This window comes from Colias croceus, chromosome 8 (assembly GCF_905220415.1).
Source record: "Colias croceus chromosome 8, ilColCroc2.1".
Classification (NCBI taxonomy): domain Eukaryota; kingdom Metazoa; phylum Arthropoda; class Insecta; order Lepidoptera; family Pieridae; genus Colias; species Colias croceus.
Genome location: NC_059544.1, coordinates 1,993,587 through 2,020,701, shown reverse-complemented (window position 1 = coordinate 2,020,701; position 27,115 = coordinate 1,993,587). Strand labels below are relative to the sequence as shown.

General features: G+C 33.8%; 3 protein-coding genes across 3 annotated transcripts; 2 read left to right on the top strand and 1 right to left on the bottom strand.

Moving 5' to 3' along the window:
- Positions 1–2,039: 2,039 nt before the first annotated feature.
- LOC123693555 (glucose 1,6-bisphosphate synthase) lies at positions 2,040–14,216 on the top strand. The gene is made up of 12 exons (XM_045638717.1): positions 2,040–2,435; positions 3,048–3,215; positions 3,836–3,927; positions 5,979–6,224; positions 6,599–6,821; positions 7,111–7,295; positions 7,814–8,010; positions 10,389–10,510; positions 11,125–11,298; positions 11,427–11,523; positions 13,343–13,493; positions 13,829–14,216. Exons 1-12 carry the CDS (start codon positions 2,367–2,369, stop codon positions 13,917–13,919), a joined length of 1,815 nt encoding a protein of 604 aa, XP_045494673.1. The 5' UTR covers positions 2,040–2,366; the 3' UTR covers positions 13,920–14,216.
- Positions 14,217–14,372: 156 nt separating this feature from the next.
- LOC123693552 (cGMP-dependent 3',5'-cyclic phosphodiesterase-like) lies at positions 14,373–21,266 on the bottom strand. Its single transcript, XM_045638714.1, has 15 exons — positions 21,138–21,266; positions 20,933–21,049; positions 19,511–19,647; positions 19,162–19,267; positions 18,906–19,043; positions 18,500–18,651; positions 17,834–18,059; positions 17,325–17,479; positions 16,836–16,994; positions 16,656–16,744; positions 16,103–16,292; positions 15,588–15,729; positions 15,082–15,227; positions 14,730–14,826; positions 14,373–14,580 (listed from the first exon to the last, which is right to left on the bottom strand). The coding sequence occupies exons 1-15, from the start codon at positions 21,264–21,266 to the stop codon at positions 14,461–14,463; spliced, it is 2,103 nt and encodes a 700-aa protein (XP_045494670.1). The 3' UTR covers positions 14,373–14,460.
- Positions 21,267–22,677: 1,411 nt separating this feature from the next.
- LOC123693553 (UBX domain-containing protein 1) lies at positions 22,678–27,097 on the top strand. Its single transcript, XM_045638715.1, has 6 exons — positions 22,678–22,835; positions 22,903–23,341; positions 23,532–23,716; positions 24,914–25,084; positions 25,824–25,942; positions 26,869–27,097. The coding sequence occupies exons 1-6, from the start codon at positions 22,786–22,788 to the stop codon at positions 26,916–26,918; spliced, it is 1,014 nt and encodes a 337-aa protein (XP_045494671.1). The 5' UTR covers positions 22,678–22,785; the 3' UTR covers positions 26,919–27,097.
- The last annotated feature ends 18 nt before the right edge of the window (positions 27,098–27,115 follow it).

The following is a 27,115-nucleotide window of genomic DNA, read 5'->3' as shown; positions in this document are numbered from 1 at the left end:
GATAGATTCGAGCTCGATGTTATTGGCAATAAATACGAAACACTTTCAGCTTCAGAATATGATAGAGCTATCTCAATTCTACGTTTCCATTACCGTAAACCTCATTTCACTACTCTTATGAAAATATATTGTTGATTGAAGACTATTTTAATTACGATAGGGGCATGTTATTACCTACGTTATTACCTATAACGTCATAAAAATTACAATTACCTACTTGAATTTTATATTTTTGGTTTTATGGCATTCAAATGCTTTAAACAATTACTTTTTCCATTATTTAACCCGACAAGTATTCTGTGCCGACATCTTCTTCATTCTTGTTATTTAATGATTGTACATATTACAATAAAGTATAATCGTACCTACCTATCTAATATATAAAAATCAATGCCACTTTTCGTTGTAATTCCATAACTCGAGAACGGCTGAACCGATTTCGATAATTCTTTTTTTATTATATTCCTTGAAGTACGAGGATGGTTCTTATGTAGAGAAAACGTTAATATGTACCACGGGCGAAGCCGGGGCGGACCGCTAGTATAATATAAAAATGAATCGCAAAATGTGTTGGTAAGCGCATAACTCGAGAACGGGTGGACCGATTTCGATAAAAAAATTTTATTATATTCCTTGAAGTACGAGGATGGTTCTTATGTAGAGAAAAGCTAAATATGTACCACGAGCGAAGCCGGGGCGGACCGCTAGTAAAAATATAAAATGGCAACGATTGCTGTTTACGTACTTTGTTTATCTACACCCTTACCTATAATTCCCGATACACATTTCTCTTATAATTATTTCTAATTAAAATTATACTAGGTACAAGTAATTATTGCTCTTATCGTTAAATGATTGTACTTTCAGCAACAATTATGCGAGTCCAAATTAAACCTCTAGGGGCTAAGTACGTACCTAATTCTGGCATGGCCATGGCCATGTCAGACATATCTTTAAGTACCTATAGGATATCCTTCGTCTATGTACTGTTTATCAATTTAAAAACACAGCAGATAAGTGCATATGTCCTGAAATACAACTAAAAGACCATGTACCCATACGAATTAAAACGTTGAACGGACGTCGAAGGGGCAACCCCAGGGGCGTGGAGTGGTCGGTTCCGGTGTTGCAATTACAAAATACAATTACATGATTGGTCACTGATTGAAAAATCAACTTCCTAATCAACGGACCCTTACGTCACGTTATTCTTTATTATGAGATACGCCCTTTCCGTATTTAGTTCGCTTTATTGGGACTCAATCTCAAATATTTTTTTAATAAATACGTTTGAAATTTTATGGTAAATCATAATTGCTGATCCAATGCTGCTGTACCTACACATAATAATTAGCATGATTATATTGTAGTTGATATTCTTTATAGAACGACTAGCTGTGTCTCGCGTTTTGAACCGCGTTTATGAGTTTATGCGTTAATGAGTCAGACACCCCAATTTTATTATTGGTTTATGTAAAGCGTTTAAAATGTACCTATATCTGCGTTTGGACATAAGTTGTATTTTATAAAACAGTTTCAAACTCGAATTTCCCAAACATTTGCTTTAGAAATTAAATTGTTATGGATTTCTAAATGAGTACTTAGTAGTATTTTTTTACGGAGACTCTCAAATACATAGACGCCTTACATAATAAAATAGCAATAACTCGTAAAAATAATATTTAACTATTTAAAATCTTTATTTAATAAAATTATCGCTTTGAACGATTTTAAATTAAACACTGGACATAATTATTATAACGAAGATTATCTAACTAAACTTTACAGTTTGCAGTATTATTATTGAATATGAGATTGATTTGAATTATAAATAGGTCTTGAATTGAATATCTCGAAAACTTAAAAATTAAAAGAAGTGGTATTATTAAAATGCTTATACACTGTGCTTATACACATGCTTTAACTACCTACCTAATGTGCACGAATCCATGAGTCATAAAATTAAAAATATATATTTGTCATTTTGACAGTGACAATAATTTGTAGCATTGACATTTGAGTTTTGACAAATTGACAATTTGTATTTTGTCGGATTTCTTACCGGGTGGTTCAAATAATATCGAGAGAATTTTATTAGCTCCGAATTGTTATTAGTTTATGTTACATGCTACGTGATATAATTGAGCTCTAAAAGTGATTAATATCGATAAACGTATTATATACATTGTAGTGTGAGCTGACGGGGCTGTTATTTTTCTTGTATAAAGTTGTTTATGAAAAAACAATCCTAGTATCACCTTACTACACATATAACGTACCGAGTTCAAGGAAATATCGAGATACTACGGACATTATCTATAAAGAAGATTATTTGACGTTAAAATTTATCCCAATCTGGAGTAACGATGTCTGCGTGTAAAAGTGGTGATGTAAAATTAGACACAGCAGTAGAAAGTTGGCTAAAGCTTGACAAGGTATGTTTTCTCAATAATTTACTAAGCTTCTTGGCGTTTTTGATTCTTTTGTTTACAATTAAAATCCTTGTCTCGTTTGACTTTCACCTAGTTTATTTAGGTATATCCTCGACTTTCAAATGTATATAAAAAACAGTAATAATGATTTCACACATTCAATAAAAATATGGGGACTATATTGTTCTTATTAATTATTCACCATTTCGAGTCTTATGCTATCTGTTTCTAGTTTGATTTTTTTTAACAGATACAAGGCTGTAAAAGTGTTTAAAAGTGGAATTAATATTTATTGCTCATTTCCATTCATTAATTCGTAGCATGCAACATTGCAAGCTGACCCTATTACTTAATTAAATTGATTAGAATAATCAAAAGGTAATTCCTATATTGACAAAAGAACTGTTTAAATTATTTTGTGCCATACAAAAAAAATTGCAGGCCTATAACTACTATCATTGACATACAACATATTAAATTTGAGAAATCTCAGTCTCTCCCTGTAAAGTGTTCGAAATGAATAAATCGTGTTTAAAATCAAACACTAGAAAATACTACTGTCTTGAGTCTTCCTATTAATATTGTGCCTTTATATTATGTTTTTCTATATTTCAGAATCCCAAAACAAGAGAAGAAGTGTTGGACGATATAAAAAATGCACGATGGGACAAGCTAAAGAAGACAATGTTGAAACGACAGAAGTTTGGCACAGCAGGCCTGCGGGGGAGGATGGGCGCTGGGTACATGTGCATGAATGATGTTGTTGTGCTGCAGACTGCGCAGGTAAGGGCGGCCGTACATGGACCGCTTCAAGCAGTTGAGACCAACGACTTAAAGCCGCGATCGCTCGGTGAACTATGGACATTCATTCACTGCCGTACACGGACTAGTCGAGCCGTCGCGAGCACTTCATGCTGTCAACTGCGCGGTTTGTAGAAACAGCTCGAGCAATCAACGACTGACTGCTCAAGCAGTCTGTGTACGTCGCTGAGCTGTTAACTCACCCAATCTAAGTTTGAATAGAAAGATAATTGGTTAGTAAAATAAATGATAGCCTAAAGAAGATACATTTATTACCTGGATGATAATAGTACTACAATCTGGAGGTCTTCAAGAAAAGAATGAACAGGTAACTTCTAAGTTCTAGGGAAGTGTGCTCTATCTTAGGCCACATCTCAGCTTACCAACAGGTGAGATTGATGACAAGCAGTGATGAGGTGTTGTTTCTTAAATGGTAAAATCTGACTGACTTAAAATTACAATTTACAACATTAAACTTAAAAATACACAGATTTAAGATTACAAAATATTTAATATTAAATAATAATTATTATGTAGATAATTGTAAACAATATTTATTATTGGACAAGTAAGTAATTAGCTTGTTTAATTGTTATTTTCAGGGCCTGTGTTCTTACCTGAAAAAAGTCTGTTCCAAGAGACAACTAAGCAATGGTTTAGTGGTTGGATTTGATGGCAGATATAATAGCAAAAGGTAGTATAATGAAAATAAGAACACATACAGACTAATAATATATTTTAAATATAAATAATAAAATCATATGAAGGTGAATGTGAAAAATATCTTTATGAAAATTAGATATGTCATATGATTCAATTTGCAGGATATTGTTTAAGTTCTATTTTAAATCTTAACGTTGAATATGCAAGAAAATGAATCATTTGAATAACATTTCTTATCAAAGAATAAGTGCGTATTAGGTGTAATGTTTTTTTTTTTCATTTTTATTAACATTGTGTATTTAAGACCAGAAGAGGACCAATTGGAAAGATATAAAAAAATCTAGTTATAATAATAATTATTATATTCACATCTTTTATTCAATCTCTTTCATTCTGATTACTTTTTTAATTGGTATAATTCATCATAATCATATCATTAATTTTGTGTTGAGATATAATCTTATATATAAAATTTCCGTGTCACAATGTTGGTTACCAAACTCCTCCAAAACGGCTGGACCGATTCTCATGAAATTTTCTGTGCATATCGGGTAAGTCTGAGAATCGCCCAACATCTACTTTAATTCATACCTCTAAATGATTAGAGTAAGGCAGAACAACGTTTGCCGGGACAGCTAGTCTATATATCTATATCTATATTCTATATTATATATATTATATAAAACTCAAAGGTGACTGATATAATGATCTATCAACGCACAGCCCAAACCACTGGACGTATCGGTCTGAAATTTGGCATGCAGGTAGATGTCATAACGTAGGCGTCCCCTAAGAAAGGATTTTAGAAAATTCATCCCCTAAATGGGTAAAATAGGGGATGAAAACTTATACCATGAAAACTTAATTTTTTCCACAAGCGAAGCTGCGGGCAACAGCTAGTATGTTATATAATTGTAATTCTCCTGAATCTATACATATAATAAATCTGTAGAAGGGTCAATTCTGTACATTGAAAATATTGAAAAAATAAATAGCAGGGGGTGTTACTGGATCGATACCAAACCCAAATATGTGATTAAAAAAATTTTTGTCTGTCTGTCTGTCTGTATGTGAAGGCATCACGTGAAAACTAGCTGTTCGATTTCGATGAAACTTGGTATAATTATACCTTATTATCCTGGGCGTAAAATAGGATACTTTTTATCCTGGAAAAATACGTAGAAAAAAATTAATCTTAATTTTTCAGGTTTATCCATAGACGTTGTTCCGTAGAACCGCGAACACACGTTGCGTATTATTATAGGCCTAGCCGTATTTGGGAATTGGGTCCAATAGATATTTATAAGATTTTATTGTCAGTACCTACTCAAAATGGAGAAATAAACCATCCACGCGAAGACCGACATCCGCGCGGACGGAGTCGCGGGCGGAAGCTAGTAATAAATAATTCTTAACTACTAAGATTAATATTACATCATACACTACATTACAAATAAATACGTAATCAAGTTGTATTGTTATCAGCAAGAACATTGACCTTAGTCATGCCATGTCTTATCGATATTATTAGAGACTATTTTGAGGTAAAAGTTGATCTTCAAACAATATAATTATAAGGAATTTTCGTAAAAAATAAAAATGAAAAAATACATTTTGAACAACCATGATAGTGAAAAAAAGTGTCTGAGACCTAATATATCTATACTAATATTATAAAGCTGAAGAGTTTGTTTGTTTGTTTGTATGTTTGTTTGTTTGTATGTTTGTTTGTTTGTTTGTTTGAACGCGCTAATCTCGGGAACTACAGGTCCGATTTGAAAAATTCTTTCGGTGTTAGATAGCTCATTTATCGAGGAAGGCTATAGGCTATATATCATCACGCTACGACTAACAGCTGAGTGGAGCCACGGGGGTGAAACCGCGCGGAGCAGCTAGTCATAGATAAACGTGAAAGTTCGTATGATTTTGCGTATAAGAATGACCTTTTACGCGAATAAGCTGAACGGATTTTGATGTTCTTACCGCATAAATATTTCAATGAAAACTTTAATATTTTTGTATCACCAAAAGTTACCTTTAATTTTATCTAATAAATTAATAATCAATAAAAAATCCTTTCAGATTCGCGGAACTCACAGCTAAAGTGTTCGTATCTTCATCAATACCAGTGTATCTCTTTTCGTCCGTCTGTCCCACACCACTCGTGTCATATGCGACAATATTGTATGGAACGGCTGGCGGTGTGATGGTAACAGCTTCCCATAACCCTAGGGAGGATAATGGATATAAGGTGTACTGGGGAAATGGGTCGCAAGTTATAGCACCGCATGATGATAATATTTTGGACGAGATATTGCTGTGTTTGGAGTAAGTTTTTTGTGATGTGGTAACTCTTTTCTTGGTAAAAGTTTTCATTTATAGAAAAGTATGGTGGAACAAAGTCATATTTTTCAACAAAGGTTTCCTGAATATTATAATATTAATTGACCTTGTATCAAATACCTTTAATGCTAATGTGCTTACAATATGCCAAAATGAATATTTACGTCTTCTCGGATATAAATGAATGAATAAATAAATAAGTTAGCTGTTAGATAAAAGCCCGTAGTAAGATTATTGATAGTGAAAGATAAAGTCACGATTAGATAATATACTTTTGCTTAATCTATCAAAACCTACATGCGATAAAAAGAAATTCAAAATTTTCTAGCTTAAATATTATAAATACCTCTCATTTCTAGAATTCCCGAAGACCACTGGGATATAGCCAACATCCGGAACCACGATCTAGTCACAGACTGCCAACAGGATGTGACGACACGGTACATGAAGTACATACATGACAGTCTGTCTTCTGATGTAAGGGAACAGAACAAGACTGCAGCTATACCGATTGTGTATAGTGCGATGCATGGAGTTGGCTATGAATATGTTGCAGACGCTTTTAAAGCTGCTCAATTGAAGGTTGGTTGTGTAATAAAACTGTCCATAAAAGGTGTACGGCTTACATGGTTCATAATCTCTCTGGTTAATCTCTTAATATTGTGATCGCCAAAAATAGGATCTATTTTAATTATTATTTATAAATTATGCGGAAAAGACTAGAAGAAACTAGTGTTATTTATTTTAACTGGCTTTCCTAAAACGCGAAGATAACTATATTATTTACGAAATCAAAAAATCGTCCCAAGCTAACCAAGACAAAAAAATGGTCTTTATAATAAATTTCACACGATATTTTTTTTTTTGTTAGTTACCAATCAGCGTACAAGAACAACAGTATCCGAACCCAGATTTTCCAACTGTTAAGTTCCCGAATCCCGAAGAGAAGGAATGTTTGGAACTTAGCAAGCAATTGGCGGAAATACATGGTACCAAGTTGGTGCTGGTCAACGACCCTGATGCTGATAGATTGGCTGTCGCTGAGTTTGATAATCGGTGAGAGTTTTTTATGTGGTTATGTGATCTATATATCTCGTGCTATCGTGTTATTTCCAGTATGGCTTTTATTGTTCAAATAAATGTTTGCTTGTATCCAGCACTGCTTCTTTGACCTTATAAGATAAAACAGAAACGACCATACTTTATTAATTAACTACATATATTATAATTTATACAAGTTCTTTTGCCTCAGTCGAATTAGACTAATTCTGGGATAAAATCACTATCCTTTGCTCATTTTTCTTAGCAATTTCAAGAGTACAGAACGAAAATAAGTGATTGGGCTAAATTCTACCACCTTAGGTAAGTGCGGGTTGGTTGATATCACATCGTCGAACTTTTCCGTTTTTACCACTCCATTTTCATCACGACATTTGATAATGATAATGAAAAATATAAAAAATCAATTAACTGTCGTCCTTAAGTTTTCAGTTTTAAGAACTAAGATACCTCTACCATTTCCCAATAAAATAAATTGTAAAAAACAATGCACTTAAATATTGCAAACCATTCAGATCATGGAAAGTGTTCACGGGCAACGAGATGGGAACACTTCTTGGCTGGTGGATGCTACACCAGTTTGAAGCTAACAATACAACGGGCGAAGACAGGTGCTACTTGCTAGCTAGCTTCGTTAGCTCCAAGATGTTGAGCGCCGTGTGCAGGGGGAAAGCGAGGTTTGTGGAGACCTTGACGGGTTTTAAGTGGATGGGTGAGTTAGAATTTTTTTTTTTTTTTCAAAATTTGTCTTTTTTTAAGTTTATGTTTATGTGTAATAGTTATCGGTCAATTAAGGAAAGCTGGCATGTTCACAGTACTCACACTTATGCAATTTCACTTACAGTATGTTCAAAAATAAATGCGACTCTAGTTTCATTTTAGACTTGAATTGTAAAATGGGTGCGTTGTAGATAAATATATGCAAATATAATTATGAAAGCTCTCATAATTTACCTGTAAAATTATAATTTAAAAGTAAATCAATTGATGAACTTAATTATTTATTCTAAAAATAATCAATTGGATAAAAGTATTTAATAATCATTCAATTATCAAATAATAATTAAATTTCAGGTCATAAAAACAATACAAATAACACGTGCGCTCACTCCCAAGTCCCAACACACGGATGGTTGTTTTGATAATGATTTAAATAACGGACGTCTTCTGCAGTTGCGGAGCAGTCTTGTCCTGACTTAGGTCGAGTAAAAATATCTAAGAAATATTATTGTAGCGACACCTCGCTCTGAATCGCGCAAACGAAATGTTTTCGCTACAGAGCTATATATACAACTTTCCGACATCATCCATCGGGGCCTTTACGGCCGGCCAGTCGAGTTGACTAGTCGAGGATCCTCCCTTTTTCGATGGAGGAATTCCACCTTCCTTCCTCCACATTATATTTGTAGTAAGTACGTAATACCTACCAATACGCGCTAACAAATATATGTTACATGTTTATGGTATAATTTTCACACTATTGGTTTTAAACTCAAACTCAAACATTTATACTATTAGACTTCTTCTAGAAGCACTTTTGAATCGTCATAACAGTTTAACAGTTTTAACATTTACCACCAATTCAGAAAGCAGTATCTATAGAGAAGAAGAAGAATCTATTTAATCATAATCGTAATCTTCTACTTCACTGAAACTTTCATCGCTCGAAGAACTCGATGTTTCGCCGTCGGAATTTCTTAATGTTATTATAAATGAGTCAGTGTAATTATATACTTTTGGTTCTAATTGAATATATTTTTCCTCATGTTCTCGCGTCTTTCTCCAAACGTCACTAAACATATCCAGACTAATGGCATTTGCTTCCTTTCTAAATAATTCTTCCACAGTTTTCAAGTTAAAGTTCACATTTTGTGATGCTACTTTCCCTTTAATTATGCCCCATAGTAACTTTATTGGGTTGAGTTCTGGATGGTACGGTGGAAGGCGCAATACACTATGTCCATGATCTTTGAGGATTGCATCAAGTAAAAATTGTGTATAGTTTGGCTTATTTTTTTTTATAATGTGGATAACTTTGATTATTAATTAGTAATTTGATTTTTGAAAAAAAAATGCCGATTTTAGTCAAAATTTATATTTTTCTAACAAGATCCTTATCATTCCAATTTCCACCTTGGTGAGAAAAATTGACATTTCTAATGAAAATGAACAAAAAATTAAATGATTTTATTAAATACTGTAAAATAGTATATAATTCTTCCATTTACTGTATCACAAAATTCTTCATAGATTTTTAGATATTCGTACAACACCAATTACATCACCCTGTATTTATAAACAATTGCAAAATATGACACATATATAGGCCGGGAGATACTGACACAAAATTTCGGGTCATTTGTAACAGAATCGCGGTTCTACAGAGGTCTTATTACGCAATGACAAAAAGAAAAATGATGGTCAGAACGCTGGTACCGGCGGACTAGTCGCGTGGGCGTAAGTCACACTCGTCGGATAAGTAAGACCCCTCTAGACCGCCATCCTGTTACAAATGACCCGAAATTTTGTGTCAGTATCTCCCGGCCTAACATGTGCAATGTGTAAATGTGTTGACGTTCCAGCTCTTCTTAATATACTTATAGTTCTGCTGTATACTCTAAATACATAAACAGATATATATGAATATTGAATATATCACAACATCACACATATAAAATGACTAAGAATTTCCTTAGGCTGGTTGCAGAGCTTGACCGACCGACCATCAGTGCGTACGTCAGTCGCGCTTGTCATATGTATGGAAATTCATAAAACCGTTCATAGCTAGACCGACCATACGCACGCGTATTGTCATGCGCATTAGTGTCATAGTCATACACATTGTTGATGCGTATCGTCAGGACCGACGGTACGCACTGACGGTCGGTCAAGCTCTGCAACCAGCCTTAATCATTATCATTAGAATCATAATAGTAGTATCATAGTAGAATTTTGCTTAATTTGCTTATAGTGTTGTATCTTTAAATCTCGTTTTGTTTTAATCTTTCTGCCAAATTAAGCCGTGACTATATTTCTGCAGTTTTAAGAATAATATTGTTTATTTTTTCTACAATATCGTCTTAATTGCAGGTAACGCAACATTGCTTTTAAAGGAAAAAGGAAGAGTGCCGCTATTTGCGTTCGAAGAGGCCATCGGTTACATGTGCAACTCTGAAGTGCCTGATAAAGATGGAGTTTCTGCCGCTGTTCAAGTAATTAAAAAAAAAAGAAAAAGAAAAATACCACAAATCTTCACTTCACGTTCAAATTTATTGGATACAATAAGTGTGATCTTGGTGTTTCCAATTTCATGATATAAATTAATATTGACATTACCCAATTTATTCTATATGGACGATCACCTTGTTGCTCACTGGTTTAAAGCTGTGAAATTAAAAAATTGGTTGTTTGTAAAGTAGGTTTACGATCGAGATGTTTACGTGATAACGTCTCTCTCTCGTTATACCTGCGATCGCGCTCGTGAGGTTTTGGTGTGACACAAGTTTCTGAACATGTCACCCGACTAAAACGATTTTAAAGACGTTATCACGTCAAAAAAAAAACGACGTGTGGCACTCGGGGACTGCCGCGGTAAAGCTATTGCATAGTATGCCTTCAAGCCACACCTCCGCCCGTCGGAGTGGAGAGCGTGAGGTTTTTTCGTTACGGAATTTCTCGATTCGGTCCCCGCGCTCAAGTCCCGCGATAGAAGCTATGCAATAGCTTAAAAATACAGCAGCAGCATTTGCAGCCTAAATAACATTTTACCAACGTTTCGCTAATGTTAACTACTACATTTTTTTATTTTTTACAAAAAATCTTCCAGGTGGCATCCCTAGCATCACATCTATACAGCCAAGGCACAACCCTAGCTGACCACTTGCAAGCTTTATACCGCGACTTCGGCTACCACGTGTCGTACAATGGATACTTTTTATTCGACGACCCGGCTGTTGTTCAGAAGATTTTTAATAGGATTAGAAAATATCAAAATGGTGGAGTAAGTTCAAATTGTTTTTTTTTTTCTGTTTTTTGTATATTTAATATTTATATTAAATACATATAAAGTTTATTGTTACGATCTTTGTTTCGTAGTTAATATGTTATTTGTCAATTTGTTATTTTCAGTACCCCAAGAAAGTTGGTCAAACTGATGTGGTGTATATAAATGATTTCACGGCTGGTGTGCAAATACCAAAGGAAAGTGATGATGATAGCAAAAACAGTGAGTAATTATTCAAATTCTACTTGAATTAGAATTAAATATTGATTAATTGTTGATTAATGAAAAACAATATGAAATATGTTAAGATGCTTTTATAGTCGAGCCAATTTAATAGGCAACATTTGACGTCTATCAATTTTATCTTCGTAGAGAAGTAACCTGCTTAAAAACATCGATTAAAGTGTATTAATCGATACGGATTTGAAACATTTGTCAATCGAATTTATTAATTTTAGTTCAGGATACATCGCCCATTTTTGCAAGTGACTACTATCAAGCTGATTTTCCGTTTGTAGCTTTATTTTGATGAGACACCGAATAATTTCGTGTACGAAACTCTCGATTGTGGTAGCTAACAGAGATAACAAGGATAAAATTTTTTGATTTGATGGTTCTCAAATATTTATTACGCAATTTGTAGGACAATATGTCTGTTGAATTATATAAACATTAACCAAGTGAAAACAAAAAAATCAGCTTGTTAGTAATCATTTATGATGACCTCGTTATCGATACACTTTGGAAAGGGGGACTCCTTGAACAAACCATAGATTTTGTAGGACAAATATTTTTTCGAATAATTTAGGTAATTATCTTGAGATTGAACAAAAAAAAATTCATTCAGGTAGTAATAAATATTTGAGAACCATCAAATCAAAAATTTTTATCCTTGTTATCTCTGTTAGCTACCACAATCGAGACTTTCGTACACGAAATTATTGGGCGTCTCATCAAAATAAAGCTACAAAGGAAAATTAGCTTGATAGTAGTCACTTGCAAAAATGGGCGATGTATCCTAAACTATTTATGATGATTTTTATTCACAAGTAATCAATGCATTCGATTCTAGATGTCAGATTTCGATTTTTAGAGTAACGTCTCTAGTATTTAAAAAGAAAAAAGGTTTATTGACACAAAATTGTAGCGACGTCAGTTCTTCAATTCAGAAATTGTTTATCATGTTTAGGATGGTTTATCGGTAAAATGAAATCTTACAATTACTTGTATCGGTCCTTATTATTATAAATATGTAATCGTAATTGAAAAAAGTTAAGCAAATGTGCAGTTCTAACAAAACGAAATATCATGTTATTCTATGTCGTCGTTACTAGGTTACGTTGTTGAATTTTGTTGAACTGTCAAATGTTGCCTATTAAAATGGCTCTACTATAGTGTACTTGAGCTTTCACAATAAAATGTAGTGATATCTCCATATTTTTTTTAATAGGGCAAACTTTTTGGTTGTAAAAAAATTTATATTTTCAAATATGTATTTTATATTGAGTTATTTCATTAGAATTCGATTGAAATTACTACTCCGCCTCTTAGAATTGCTTCGAATCGATCGAAATCTATACATATCAATAATAATCAGTAGAATCGAAAGGGTCAATTGTGTATCGGGTGTTACTGGATCGATACCGAACCCAAACATGTGATTAAAAAAATTTTGTCTGTCTGTCTGTCTGTATATACTGACATCACGTGAAAACTAACGGTTCGATTTCGATGAAACTTGGTATAATTATACTTCATTATCCTGGGCATAAAATAGGATACTAATCCTATACTATCCTGGAAAAACACGTGGAAAAAAAAATCTTAATTTTTCAGTTTTGTCCATAGACGTTGTTCGGTATAACCGCGAACACACGTTGCGTTACCCGCAGTGGATTCTTTTTTTTTTTTACAAGATGTCATTGTCCATACGAAGACGGACATGCGCGCGGATGGAGTCGCGGGCGGAAGCTAGTAATATAATATTAGGTGTATTTTTCTTCGTGTACATACTAAATTAAATATTTATGAAAAATTACAGAAGTCGAAGGCACTGGTTTAGACCTGCCTTACACGAGCGGCGAAATGATAATGTTCAAGTGTGCGAGTGGACTCAACGTAGTGTTTAGAACTAGCGGCACTGAGCCTAAGCTTAAGTACTATTCTGAGCTAGCCGCTAACAAGGGGCAAGGGTAAGAATTATGTAAAAAACGCAAAAAAAATGTTCCGATTGAAAGTCAGAATCGCATTTTAAGATCCACAAAAAGTTCCGAACGACGATGTATATAAAACATTTAAAAAACATATATCATGGAAGTGAAACCTTAAGTAGTAGCAGTATTGTTCAAATTCTGTTGTATACTCTGCCTAACATACGCGTTGGCAGAGTTTTACTTCGGACAATTATTCAGTGTGATTGTGAGTTTAGTGTTTATACTACCTAAGTCAATGGTTCTTATTATCTATATTATGCCTCAATTTAGTGCTTCGAAATAGTGGAACTAATTATTATTTTTTTCCTTAACAGAGAAGAAGAAGCGAAGGCAGAACTGGAAAGCATCATGAAGGAATTTATAAACGAACTTATTCAACCGAAAGAAAACGGCCTTATTGGTTGATACAAAGAATAATAGCCAATATTTTTATTTTTTATATTCCTTTATCGTCGGATTTTTTATATTTTACTCCGGATATAATTATCTTACTAATGTAATGATTAAGTTTATTATTGAACTAGTATAATTATTTATTTTTAAGAAACTAAAAGTTTCTCATACATTATTCCAAACAATTTTTGTTACCAATATTTAATATTGTAGAAACGTTAAAGGCTAAATTTGTGATGCATTTCGATGGTTATTTATTTTTTATTATTATGTGTATACAAATGTTAAATAAATAAATAAGTAAGAAAATCCATTAGTTTCAATTTCAGTTTTTGCTCCTTCGACCATTACAAACCTATAAAAAAATTAAACCGTCCTCAAATGTATTTCTCCATATTCTAGCTTCTTTAACGCTCACTATGGTAATATTTTACCAAATTATTTGAAAAGTATCAAACATCGAACAGTATTTAAAATTATTTATTTAACACACACGATTAACATCAATTCCAACAGTAAAATTACGTCTAAAAGTTATACAATTATACTCAATTCAAGCATTGTGTTCAGCTTCGGCTTCAAGTCTCAGCCTTTCCTTCTCTTTGAGATTCTGTTCAATTAAAACATCCAATTCTGGACTTAATAAAACGGATAGACCGGCTGTTATTGGCACCTAAATGAAAATAAATTATTAAAAATGTTCTTGAATACTCAAAAATAAATTTAAACCCCAACCGAAAGTTTGCTTATACAATAGTGTAATTAATAATTAAATATACCTACCTAGTATTTTCAATTAATTCTATGGTATAAGTAAGGTACCTCAGCAAAAACAGGTTTCGCTGCGTCCCATCTCTCCATGTGATTCTCAAGGATTTTTAAACATATTGCTGCTTTTGGTATAATTCGACCCAAAACCCTGGAAACATCGATTTACCTCAAAACATTATAGAAAATTCTAGATCTACACCGAGCATAAATAAATTAAAATTTTAAAGAGGAAATTTTCTCTAACTATTTCACTATTGTGGTAATTAAAAGTCTATCAAGCTGTGTACCTTAATGATAAAGTGTCAATATATATAATTTTTCGTTTCAAAATAACATTTATCCACAAAAGTCCCAAGTTACAAAATAATTAAAAGAACCAAATAACACAATAAACAAAACTCACTCAAACAAAGGTATACAAGTGGTAGTCAAGAACTGTATCTCCAAATCCGGTATGAAGCATTTCTCTCTATCCATAATGCTGGGGGGGAGATCCCCCCTACTCTTCTCTACGTCACCTTGTTTAAAGAACTCGCTTAATACCGCTGCCTGATTTTAAGAAAGAGTTTATTGCAAGAACGAAAGACTATCATGAAAATTATAACTACCCTCATAATATTTTTAAAATTACTATATTACTTGCTCTGTGTTTAAAATAATACGATTAGATTTTCGATTCGTGTATGATATTGTATTTTCGTATTAAAATTTAGATTTTTATTTAATATCGCATCGACATAATGTAATGTCAGATAAATAATCCCATAAAACTAAGCCTTGACCACAGAATACTTAATGGTACTTAATTGAGAAGCTCGAAATAATTTTCAAAACCAAACAACCGATTAATCAATAAAAAATAATTGCAAACCTCCGCAAAATAATAATAAAATATAGACTCTCACTCACAGCAGTTTTCTTAACGCAGCCCCAATCCTTGAGCTGATCGCTGAGGTCCGCTGCATTTATCAGGAGCGACTGCAACGCGCTGACGTGACTACGGTTGCCCTTTTGGAAATCCAACGATATCGCTCGATACTCGTTCAGGTTTCTAAAAGTGCTTAAGTTGTGACTATGATGTAGATATGTTATAACAGCAAGCATTGAATAATAGCTATTTGACTGAAAAGTCAATAGGTACTACTGTGTTCAAGGTAGTAAAGCGTTTAAACGATATTTTTCGGTACAGTTAACTAAAGCAAATTACAGATGGCATCATGAAAAAGCAAACAAAAAACATTTATAAAATAAAACTGCAAAAAAGCACTCGAAAATGTCCTACACATGAATGATTAATACCATAATACCAAAAAAATATTAAAATCGATACACTAAGTGCACATCGAAATGCCAAAACAATATCTTAACTTCTACCAAGGCTACCAGCCAAAATAAAAAAGGAAAAGCCAAAAAACACTCAATACTTGAAGTAATTAGCCAAATCCGTAGCCAGAATATAGTCCCGTAACATCATGATAGCCCTATCGTAGTCCCTTCGTGGCAAAGCATCTAGAATGTCGCACCCTTCTGTGTTGAGCACACACATCGCTTGCGCGAGATGGTGCCGCTCCATGACGCTGCCCTCGCTCGAGTAGAGCGCGGCTAGTGTCGTTTCTATCGATTAATGGAAATATTTTGGATTTTGTTCTAAATAAAGAAATGGTGGTTTTTCATTTTTCACCCTTAAAAATCTCACATTTTCTTATAACTAAAGCAAAAGCATAGAACAACACGTGGGGGTATATGTGAATTTGTATACGTATGCGTGTAAGTCGAGTTGTTTGCGATATCCGTATAATATAAATGCGGTACGGACATAAAAATGCAACATTTTTGCTGGAAAACGAACTTCGGTCTTTACAAAAACCACTTACTATTGTTCCATCTCATACCAACTTATTTTTCACATAAGAATCTACCTTTTCTACGGGATACATAGAGATTATATCATACAATTTAACAAAGAATTGAACTCACGTCCCTGTATTTGAAAACTGTTAGTTGTACCTCTATGGTCCATATCATGTACAAGACAGGCTATTAAATACATCAGGCCTTGTAATTCACTGAAAAAGTTATATAAACGTCATATAAAAAGTTGATCTGTAAAATTTCAACTATTTCCGACTAACACCGAAAGGTTTATGTCAGACTTACCTAAAATACCCCTGTTGGACCAACTTATAATTAACCAACGCGGCATAAGCCCATTGCGCTACGTTGAAAGCGTGCAGCCAACTGTGGTAGGGCACATCTCTATACCCTTTCTTTACGTGCAAAATGAATCGAGCCAGTTTGTGTTTCTTCAAGTTAAACCTGAAGAATTTTACCACCTTGGTATTAAATTGTTGGAAAAAAATAGAGCAGAGTTTGATGCATTTTAAAATACAACCGTAAATGTTTCCAAATTTCATTTTGATTTTTGAATTTTAGTTACTCTACTATCTACTTTTAATCGATTCTCAAAAAGGAATAATGTGAAGTCATTCGTTCCCGTTTCTGTTTTTGGTTCCTAAGCTATTTTTATTGGTCTTCGGCTTATTGGAGATAAATTCGGAATTCAAAGAATATTTTTTCACTAAAACTACGGAAACCTAAACAGTAGTCCTCACCTGCAAGTATAAAAGTGAACTCATTCTACTCTACCTTTTATCATAACCAAGATCAGAGAACATCTTCAACACATAGCACGGCAACTCTCGTAAGGGCAACGCTCGGATATTAAAATGCAAGCTCGTGAGATGCGGGTGGCTGTGGAAACCAGAACATTCGAGAAGTCGAGCCACTTCGGTATCACCAACCTTGAAAGGAAATCTTCTTTTTCGTACTTTTGTAGCAAAATTTGATGTTTCAATAAAAAAGTTGTCTACAAGTTTTATAATGTTTACAAGAAAAACGCTACGTATAGAGAAAAATAAACTTAAATGGGAAATACGAGCTTTCTTCTACCATAGTGTGACTACAACTCAATATTAAGCCGGAAGAATGTCCATAGTATACACAATATAAATGCACCATAGTCTATAGTGCCTACTCAAGAAACAGGTACTTACAGTTTTCAAATACTCTAATATCAAAATATCACTTTTTTGCTCTTCTTAGAATTTACTAAAACTGGAGTACCTATACCAACAAATAAGACCCAAAAGACCCACCTTCATATGGTACATAACCAGTTCATTAGCTAGCGCATTTCTAATATGCGCTTCCTGTATCTTCTGATACACCACAGAATGCATGATACACACACCACAATAGATACTGAACGCTAGAGCCATTTCCTCGTCCATAGTGTCGAAGTATGGATCGTTGATTTTATTTATTAGCTGACCGACACCGATTATGCCGGTTTGTTCACGGATTGGGAAACATAGGATCGATCTGAGATAAAGAAGGAAAGTATTTTTATGGAATAGTATACATACTAGTTATTAGGAAATAATAAATATCGAATAAGGGCAACTACTACTACTACAAAAAAAATCTATGGAAGGCCTAGCAAAGTGACAATAAAAGTTCCACAAGGTAAAACTACTGCTCGGCACAAATGCTCTTTTTTGCTGACACGTGTCAGAAGTGAAACTTCTTTAGCAAGATTCAAAGATACCAAAATCGTCGCCTTATTCCGTGATGGTATTGCCATGATGTGGCCTTGAAATTTTCAACGCGCCAAATAAGTTTCACTTCAAAAATACACCGTTACATCGACTATTCTTGATCTTTTCAAGTCTAGTAGTGTCTTAAAAGTCGAAAGCGAACCAAACAGAAATATCAACTGATAAGAGCCAAATTTTAAAATACAACAAAAACTGAAAACTAACTTGCATTCAACACCAGGATAGCAATCCACTTGCGGGTTAAATGCTGGGTGCTCTTTACCATTTTTGCAATTAATAAGCGACCCAGTACTTATCACTTGGCCAGTTATTCCTATGTTCATGGGAAAACGACGCTCTGAGACCTCTCTGTCTTCCTGATAACATGATATTTTGTAGTTAAATACCTATTGATTAATAGATAAAGTATCTATTTTAAGTCACTTGGTGTGTTTTTTATTAAGTTTTATAAACATCATGAGATAGTGTCAAACTCATTCCTTAAAATGATCTCTGTCTCTTAATTATTCAGTCCCAAGTTATGTATAAATTTTTCTTTAATGCACATTTACATTTAACTACCTATTGATTTTTTTCTTGACTAAAACATACTTTGAAGTTGGAACCATACCTCAGTAGAAGAATTAGATATCCTCTGAACCAACTCCATGCGTTCCATGTCGATTAACAAAACTGAACAATATTCAGCTTTCGTCAACTGCTTCGCTTGGTCCATTGCTATTTGGAGTAACGTCTCTAAAGACGCGACCTATCGAAAAAAAAACAGATTTTTTATAATTTTTTCACAATATCTTAAGTATTTGTAGTACCTACCTACCTACTTAGTTAACTATTTTTTTTGTAAAATAAATAATTCTAACACTAACTTGAGTGAACAGACGTCGCGCAACACGTAGTAGTTGCTGACATTTTTGTTTCAGTGTGCATTCGTACTCCAAAGCTATAGTTTTCTTCAGAACTGGCCAGGCGAATCTGAAGAACAAATACATGTTACAAAATAACGATAAAATAAAACATACATTTACGTAAATATACACGTACATAATAGATATTTCATATTATGATGAGTAACATTAAGAACAATAGTTACGTTCTAAAACTATAACACCTTACTCGACTGCGCCAAAATTGATATGACGTCATCAAATTCTGTCATGCAATTAACGAACTGCATTGTATAATTATTTAAACTATTTGTCCCAACAAAATACCCACAAGAAACACTCATGAATGAGCACAGCGACGTTTTCTTCCAGAACCTTCGCGGCGATCACACACACCACCACCGAGAAGGGCTTATCCGTCACGGGGAACATTATCACGCGTTTCTTGGTGTTATCTCTTTGTATGTACTGTAATTTATATGTGAAATTATTTTAATAAGGCGATATCTAATAATCACAGCCAAATAGCCAAACTTTTAACTTGCTAAGTCGCTAACAATCATGGGCGAAGCCACGGTGGGGCAGGGTGGGGCGCTTGCCCCACTCTAGCTTTGACCTGGAAGGTAGGTCCGCGAATGCCTTCGCAAATGCCGGCGGTACGGCCGCCGGCATTTGAAGACCTGGATATAACTTTGGGTACATACTTGGTACATACAGTTGCTAGTTACATATTATTTTTTATTGTTGCCCCACCTTGAGCCCATGGCTAGCTACGCCCATGCTAACAATATAACCCAGGAAGCAGCGTTAGCATTTTTGCTACGAAAAATAAAGACATCGTAAAAAAACAAAAATATTTAACTCTGTACAAACTATTCAGAATAATTTTACGAAGCTTATAGGTATTTGATTCAAATGTACCTAATATGGATTTTTACTCACAGGTGCTACAATTGTCTGAAAGTCAATACCAAAATTTGTTAGCAAATCATTTTGTTCAATAAGTGATTTTAGAGCGTCCGTTAATTTTGGCGTCATCTGAAAATTTAAATATCATTGTATCGTTATCATTGCGTACATTACGAACGTCCATGTAGGTAGTAAAGTAAAGTGTTGCAGTCAATGAACAATAATTATTACGTGTCTCGTATCCTTAGAGCATTATAATGCTCTAAGCTCGTATCACAAGGATACAGTCACAGGACATGACATATTTTATATTTTAACATTGCATTGCTGTTTTATAAGCCACGTCTTACCTCGTTTTTCACTCTCACGCGTTAATAGATTACATGGCACATCTCATTAGCTGACCAACAAGTCGTTTTTTTTTTTTTTTTGTAAGGTGTTTCTCAATGTTAGCCAGAAGGGCTTCTACATTTTAACGCGGACGCGGGGGTGAACTGAAGGTTCACCCTGGTAGCGACATGCACAAGGGCGTCCCCCCTTGACGGGGACCACGAACCTCGGCTTGAGCTGTCGCTTGAGTGGAGGAGGCCAGAAGGACGGGCCAACAAGTCGTGTACACCACAGGTGTACACAGAGCAAGTAATATAGTAGTGTAGTGTGTGTGGTGTGTACTGTGTACACTATTACCCGACTATCCCACTACCCCACAGACTACCCCAAATTTGTATAATGCCCTAAATAATATACATATTCAATATACCTACATAATATAATGCTAATTTAGAACGTACACTGCAACGTATCAATGTATTTATTATTTTAAATGCGTCTGAGATTTACTTACGCAAATTTTACTTTTCCGTTGTAACACTACAGAATCAACAGCGTCTATAGAGGCTTCCATACCGGCGTTATGTACAACAATTTGCAATACCGCCTCTGCATCACATTCTTCATGCAACTATTAATGACCAAAGTATAATGTGAAAGCCTACAGTTAATAAACGAATTGATATTGTTGAGAGCTTGTTTTTTATTAGCTTACTCACATACGAATTAATTTTCACTTGTAGTTGCGCTCCGCCGTCATCGGTTAAACTCATGACTAAATCCAAAATCTTTCCTGGATCACTATTTTGAATACTTTTTCGTCGACTGTGGCGTTTTTGGGTACTCATTGTAATAGAGCTGTGCAAAATTTATGTTAAAATCAAATTAAAGAAAATGTTTATATTCAAAACTCAAAATATGAATAACGTTATGAATCATTTCAAATTTCGCACCATTTCATAAAGTCATAGCCCACAGATTATATCTAACGTTCCTCTATTACACAATAGATTGTCTGTTACCTATATATAGAAAAATAATTTAAAATAATATTCTGGAAAAAAATGCGTTATTGATCACAGTAGGTACTTATAGGTAAACCAGAATCTGATGGCAATTAGGGAAATCAAAATTTTGAGTGTGCAACCCTAGGGAAAATGGACTGAACGATCTTGATACTGCTTATTTTTTATTTTGTCCTCAATATCATTAGTCACATTACATAAGTGGACAATACTGTACTAAATAATGAGATATCCACTTAATATTATGTAGGTACATACTTACATGTATAATATACAATTATACATATTACTTTTATACAGGTAATACATATTATTATTTACACATACCTATATTTGTATATTCATTACCAGTATGCCATGTGAAAATATCGATATAATGATAATGTAGATCAAAACTGCTTATAATTTTTTATAAATAAAATAAAAATAAAATAAAACTATGTTTATTTTCGTAAGTATTAACAGATAAACACATTATAAAATTGACTTGGACAGCTTGGACTTGACAAATAGCCGAATTGGAAACTCCTGTAATAAGTTTTCATAAAATTATATTCTAATCAACAAACAATATTATTATATTATTATTTACCTAGATATAATATTTCTTTAATTTAAAGTATCAAAACGGGTAAGTCCAATTTACCAATAAAATCTTCAAAATTGAAAATTGTGATGTGTTTGACCCTTCTTCATCGAATGTTTTTCTATACACATTATAAACAACACCTCTTGCTTGTGATCGCAGCGGCTTTGTCGACATTTTCGAAGATTTTTTAGACAAAATCCTAAAAATTATTCATTTACTGCAAAAAAGACAAATAATTTGACAACCAATTTGATAGTTGTCAAATAAGTTGCCACATGAAAATCTTTGATTTCTTAAATATAAATATGCCATCAGATTCTGGTAGACCTATACTACTAAAATTTTGTAAACCCGTAATAGAATTTGAATAGTATATATTGTAGTCTCTCTTCGGCTTATAATAATGTTTGCGAAAATACTATATTTATACATGATGTACAATTTTTATATACATTCTATTGAGAGACACAGAATTCGAATCTCTTACGTTGTTATCTTGATTTATTAATAATTAACATTGATAATGAACACAATTTTTGTATATTTTAACTAGGAAAAAATTATTATTTTATAATCTGTAGTTTTCATCAGCTGTCGTAATTTTTTATCTATGGCAGGAATGATACTGACAGATGATTGATGAGTTTGATCATTGTCCATTGATGAATTTTGCCGTTTGAGTGATGAAAAGCGATTATTTTCATTTTCTTATAGCATATTTGTGTATTTATTTCAAGCAACTATAATATAAAAATGGCTGAAATACAAACATTGATGGAAATGGGTTTTCCCAAAGAAAGAGCGTAAGTATTTTTTATATATTTAAGTTCGTTATTCGATTTAGGGTTATTAACATTGTTTTGTTTATAGAGAAAAAGCTCTGGCGGTAACAAATTATAAGGGTGTCGAGCCGGCCATGGAATGGCTCCTGGCTCATGCGGACGAGATTGATGTAGGCCCTGGACAGACAATAGCCGGTAGCTCTAATGTTCCAGAAGCTACTCCCGCCGCACCCGCACCCGCTGCACTTGCACCCGCTGCATCTGCAGCTGCATCATCAGCTGAGAGTACAGAGCCTCAGACTGCTGGCGCTGAGGTGGAAGCCAAATCGTTCAAATGCGAAGACTGCGGGAAACTGTTCAAAAATCAGGACGAAATGGAATATCACGCAGCTAAAACTAATCATAGTAATTTCTCTGAATCCACCGAGGAGAAGAAACCATTGACTGAAGAGGAAAAGAAAGCTCAATTAGCGTTACTCGAAGAGAGGATGAAGCAAAAGAGGAAAGAGAGAGAGGAGAAAGAAAAGGTACAATTAATTATGTAAAAAAAAATTGATAATATCATCAAAATATGGTCAATAATTAAAATTCATGATTTCATAATCAATTCAATGCTTTATACAAAATTACCTTCTATTAACCTCAAATGATGCAATCTCTAGAAATAATTAATCACATATTAGTTACATAAGTCACCTATTCTTAAAATAATTTCAGGCTGAAGCTTTAGAGCGAGAAAGACTGAGGATTAAGTCTGGCAAAGACTTGCAAGAAGCCAAACAGAGGCTTCAAGAACAGGAAATGCAGAAACTTGTGGAACAGAGGCGAAGGGAGAAATTGGAAGATCAAAGGGCACGGGAAAGAGTCAGGGCACAAATAGAAGCTGATAAACAGGCTAGAAAGTAAGTTGTGTCATATCTCAGCATCCTTTACTAAGTCTTAGCAATGTACTAAAGAAACAGTCTATCTTATCTTAGACAAACTCATGACAAGTATACTATTGTAACAATATAGACAATACAGTATCTCTAGTCTTTGCAAAATATATAAGTTTTTGAAAGGTTTGTAGATTGTGGAGATAAAGCTCTAATTATATTTAGATTATCTTTATGCCTCTTGCCTAGTTATATAATTAACTAACTGTGCCGCGCGGCCGCTCCTGTTCGCCTTAGCGTGATGATAAAATATAGCGCATAGCCTTCCTCGATAAATACCGAAATATAATAGATACCAAAAGAATTTATCAAATCGTACCAGTAGTTACTGAGATTAGCTTGCTTTACCTTTAAAATATTATTAGTATAGATTTAATAATGTAGTACAAGGCAAAATATGTGGATCATGTCCCCATTTGGTACTTATAGGTGCTACATAATATTATATAGGTGTATGAATAAGCAGAACTGCATCTTGTTTGTGTGTTTCTATTTTTAAACTAGCACATTTAAATTTATTTATGTATTAGATATCTATCTTTCTATGATTGTCTGGCATACAAATTTTCAATTTTCAAATTAAAAGAAACTACCAGAATATAAAAGCATTTGAAAAGCAGACAATTTCTGAATTTTTATCTATACATATAATAAATCTGTAGAAGAGTCAATTCTGTACATTGAAAATATTGAAAAAATAAATAGCAGGGGGTGTTACTGGATCGATACCAAACCCAAATATGTGATTTAAAAAAATTTTGTCTGTCTGTCTGTCTGTATGTTCAGAGTTCAGACATCACGTGAAAACTAACGGTTCGATTTCGATGGAACTTGGTATAATTAATTATACCTTATTATCCTGGGCATAAAATAGGATACTTTTTATCCCGGAAAAATACGTAGAAAAAAATAAATCTTAACTTTTCCGCGCGGACGGAGTCGCGGGCGGAAGCTAGTATTAAATGTAAGTCTTGCAACAAAATTTGATAGCAAATGTAATTAATTATTATGTATTTTCACTTTAATAATTAAGTGTTTCATGGTTGTAGTTATTTAAGTTGTATAGCTTGTAACTACCATTCTTAATCCAAATAGGTATGGCCACTGTTGAGGGAAATTAACTCACAATGTTATATCGTTTTAAAAGTTAAATTTATTTTCCAGGCTAGCCGCTTCAGGCCAGCCAGCTCCAGTCGCTGCACCAGTGCCTCCTCCAGTCAATCCTAATCCAGCTCCGAAGGTGTCGTACGAGCAAGCTAGGATACAGCTGCGTCTGCCAGACGGACAGTCGCTCACACAGACGTTTGGTTCTAAGGAACAATTGGCTGCTGTTAGGTGAATATTACTTTACTAAACTGTACTTACTGTACCTAAAAAAAATATTTTATTTTAGTGCTTTAGTTTCTTTACTCAAAAAGGTATCAAATATATTAGATGTGATACCTTTTTGAGTTATACCATAGTATAGCAAATGTATGATAATTGATTTATTACTACTAATTATTTATTACTAAATAAAACTATTTAATCTTTACATATCATAGCCACAGAATACATAATAGTAGCTAAACGATACAGAACGGACACTATCCGCCTCCTGCCAAAATTAAACACTTACCTCACCCCGCACGATCAGACATAAAATGGTCCATATTTTTCTACAGGGACGATACGCAACGAACATTGACAACATTAATGACTTAAAGTAATTTTATTATTTTGGATTTGTGATTATCGTTTTTTCGTAGAAAATGGTTAGATATTGTGCTGTTTACGGATGTATTGCATCAGAAAAACGCGAATTTTTTTTTACGCTAGTCAAAAATGTGCCAACCATAAAGCGTTAACACACACATTTGCAGTCTCTACAGTGTGACTGTCAAAACGATAATTTTGTATGGAGTGTCCGGGGTGTGTCATAGCTTTTAAATCACATTTCACAGGCTATTTACATATCATAATAGCCAGCAAGAAGCTCTCGAGATACTCTTCAAATCTAATATCTTCCATATCAATCATCAATTATCAATATCTTCAAGCTTTATTTAAAAAATGTTTAATTTATTCTTTTCAGGTTGTTTTTACAAGTAAATAAGCCTGAATATGCTCAACAAGATAATTTCAAATTCATGACCACATTCCCAAAGAAAATATTCACTTCTGAGGATTATGAGAAGCCACTAGAACTTTTAGGTGAGATATTTTCTGTAATATATATTATAACGTCTTGTGTTTTTATCTTAAAGTGGTTTCAGACTATCATTTTACACCAAGCGAGCGTATAAAGTCGTTTTACGTACCTATAATATGTAGGCGTGTATAGGCGCGCTTTATGTCATACGCGCAACTCGTACGAGCGTTGATGCACTTCTTAGCTCGAATAGAATCTCACTCTCAATCAACGGTGAATGAGTAGTGGAAATAGCAATATTTTTTCGTGGGATTCCATGATTCAAGTGACACGAAATTAGGCTTTGCGGCACTATATTATGACATAGGCATGTTCAAGAAGAAAGCATATTAATTCCTGAAAGGCCAACAAATCACTCGTAATCATCATCATCATTCCAGCCTTTCAGGTCGTCCACTGCAGGACATGATAAGCCTCCCCCAAAGATTTCCATAACGACCGATAGTCTCCGACAATTTGAATTCTCATGGTCGGCGACGAGCACAGAAAGTGACTCGCTTGCTCTTTTGTTGGTGATTACATAAAAAAAAATTATCGTTCACTTTCTTGTAGCATGTATGTTGAAACGCACATAAAAATACGCTAATCTGAATCCGCCCTTAGTCACGTGACCGCCAGTATGATGTCATGTTTCGGCGCTCTAGTATCGGGATAACACCAAAGGAACAAAATATCAATTTCGATTTATCCTCCAGTAACATAATCAATTACGGGTTTAAAATTCATTTAGTGTCATTTCGAAAAAAAAAACAGATAAGTGATTATTATTTATTATTAAAAATTAATTAAATATTAAAAAGGAATTGAAATTAGTCTATAGGTACGACATAATTTAGATAGCGTTGCGTGACCATACCTTATGTGGCTGTGTAACAAGGCATATTTTTTAGTATTATTGTTGGGTTGTTACATAAAAAATTTGTTGCAGGTTTGGTGCCATCCGCCGTAATAATTGTATCCAGAGGTCAAAATATGTAATTAAATAATTACTGCAAAAATATTAAAATGTTTTCAGTGGTCCTGATAATTTATTTGTACAAATGAACTTTATATTGTGTTGATGTTGTCCGTTTAAACTATGTTATTTAATCACTTCCATAGGTAACAGAAATTTTGTGGAATTAATGAATGGTGGTACAATAAAGGTCTCAAAGTGATCGCATTAATTTTATTCC

Bases quoted from the DNA above. Each gene is read 5' to 3' on its own strand.
- LOC123693552 (XM_045638714.1), bottom strand. From the start codon at position 21,266: ATGAGTACCCAAAAACGCCACAGTCGACGAAAAAGTATTCAAAATAGT. The intron at 19,268-19,510 runs GTGGGTATTTTG...TTTGTTCTTCAG, and splicing joins CTCATTCATGAGTGTTTCTT to ATTCGCCTGGCCAGTTCTGA. The intron at 14,581-14,729 runs GTACCTTACTTA...ATTTTCATTTAG, and splicing joins CGAAACCTGTTTTTGCTGAG to GTGCCAATAACAGCCGGTCT.
- LOC123693555 (XM_045638717.1), top strand. From the start codon at position 2,367: ATGTCTGCGTGTAAAAGTGGTGATGTAAAATTAGACACAGCAGTAGAA. The intron at 8,011-10,388 runs GTGAGTTAGAAT...TCTTAATTGCAG, and splicing joins GACGGGTTTTAAGTGGATGG to GTAACGCAACATTGCTTTTA. The intron at 11,524-13,342 runs GTGAGTAATTAT...GAAAAATTACAG, and splicing joins TGATGATGATAGCAAAAACA to AAGTCGAAGGCACTGGTTTA.
- LOC123693553 (XM_045638715.1), top strand. From the start codon at position 22,786: ATGGCTGAAATACAAACATTGATGGAAATGGGTTTTCCCAAAGAAAGA. The intron at 23,342-23,531 runs GTACAATTAATT...AAATAATTTCAG, and splicing joins AGAGAGAGGAGAAAGAAAAG to GCTGAAGCTTTAGAGCGAGA. The intron at 25,085-25,823 runs GTGAATATTACT...TATTCTTTTCAG, and splicing joins GAACAATTGGCTGCTGTTAG to GTTGTTTTTACAAGTAAATA.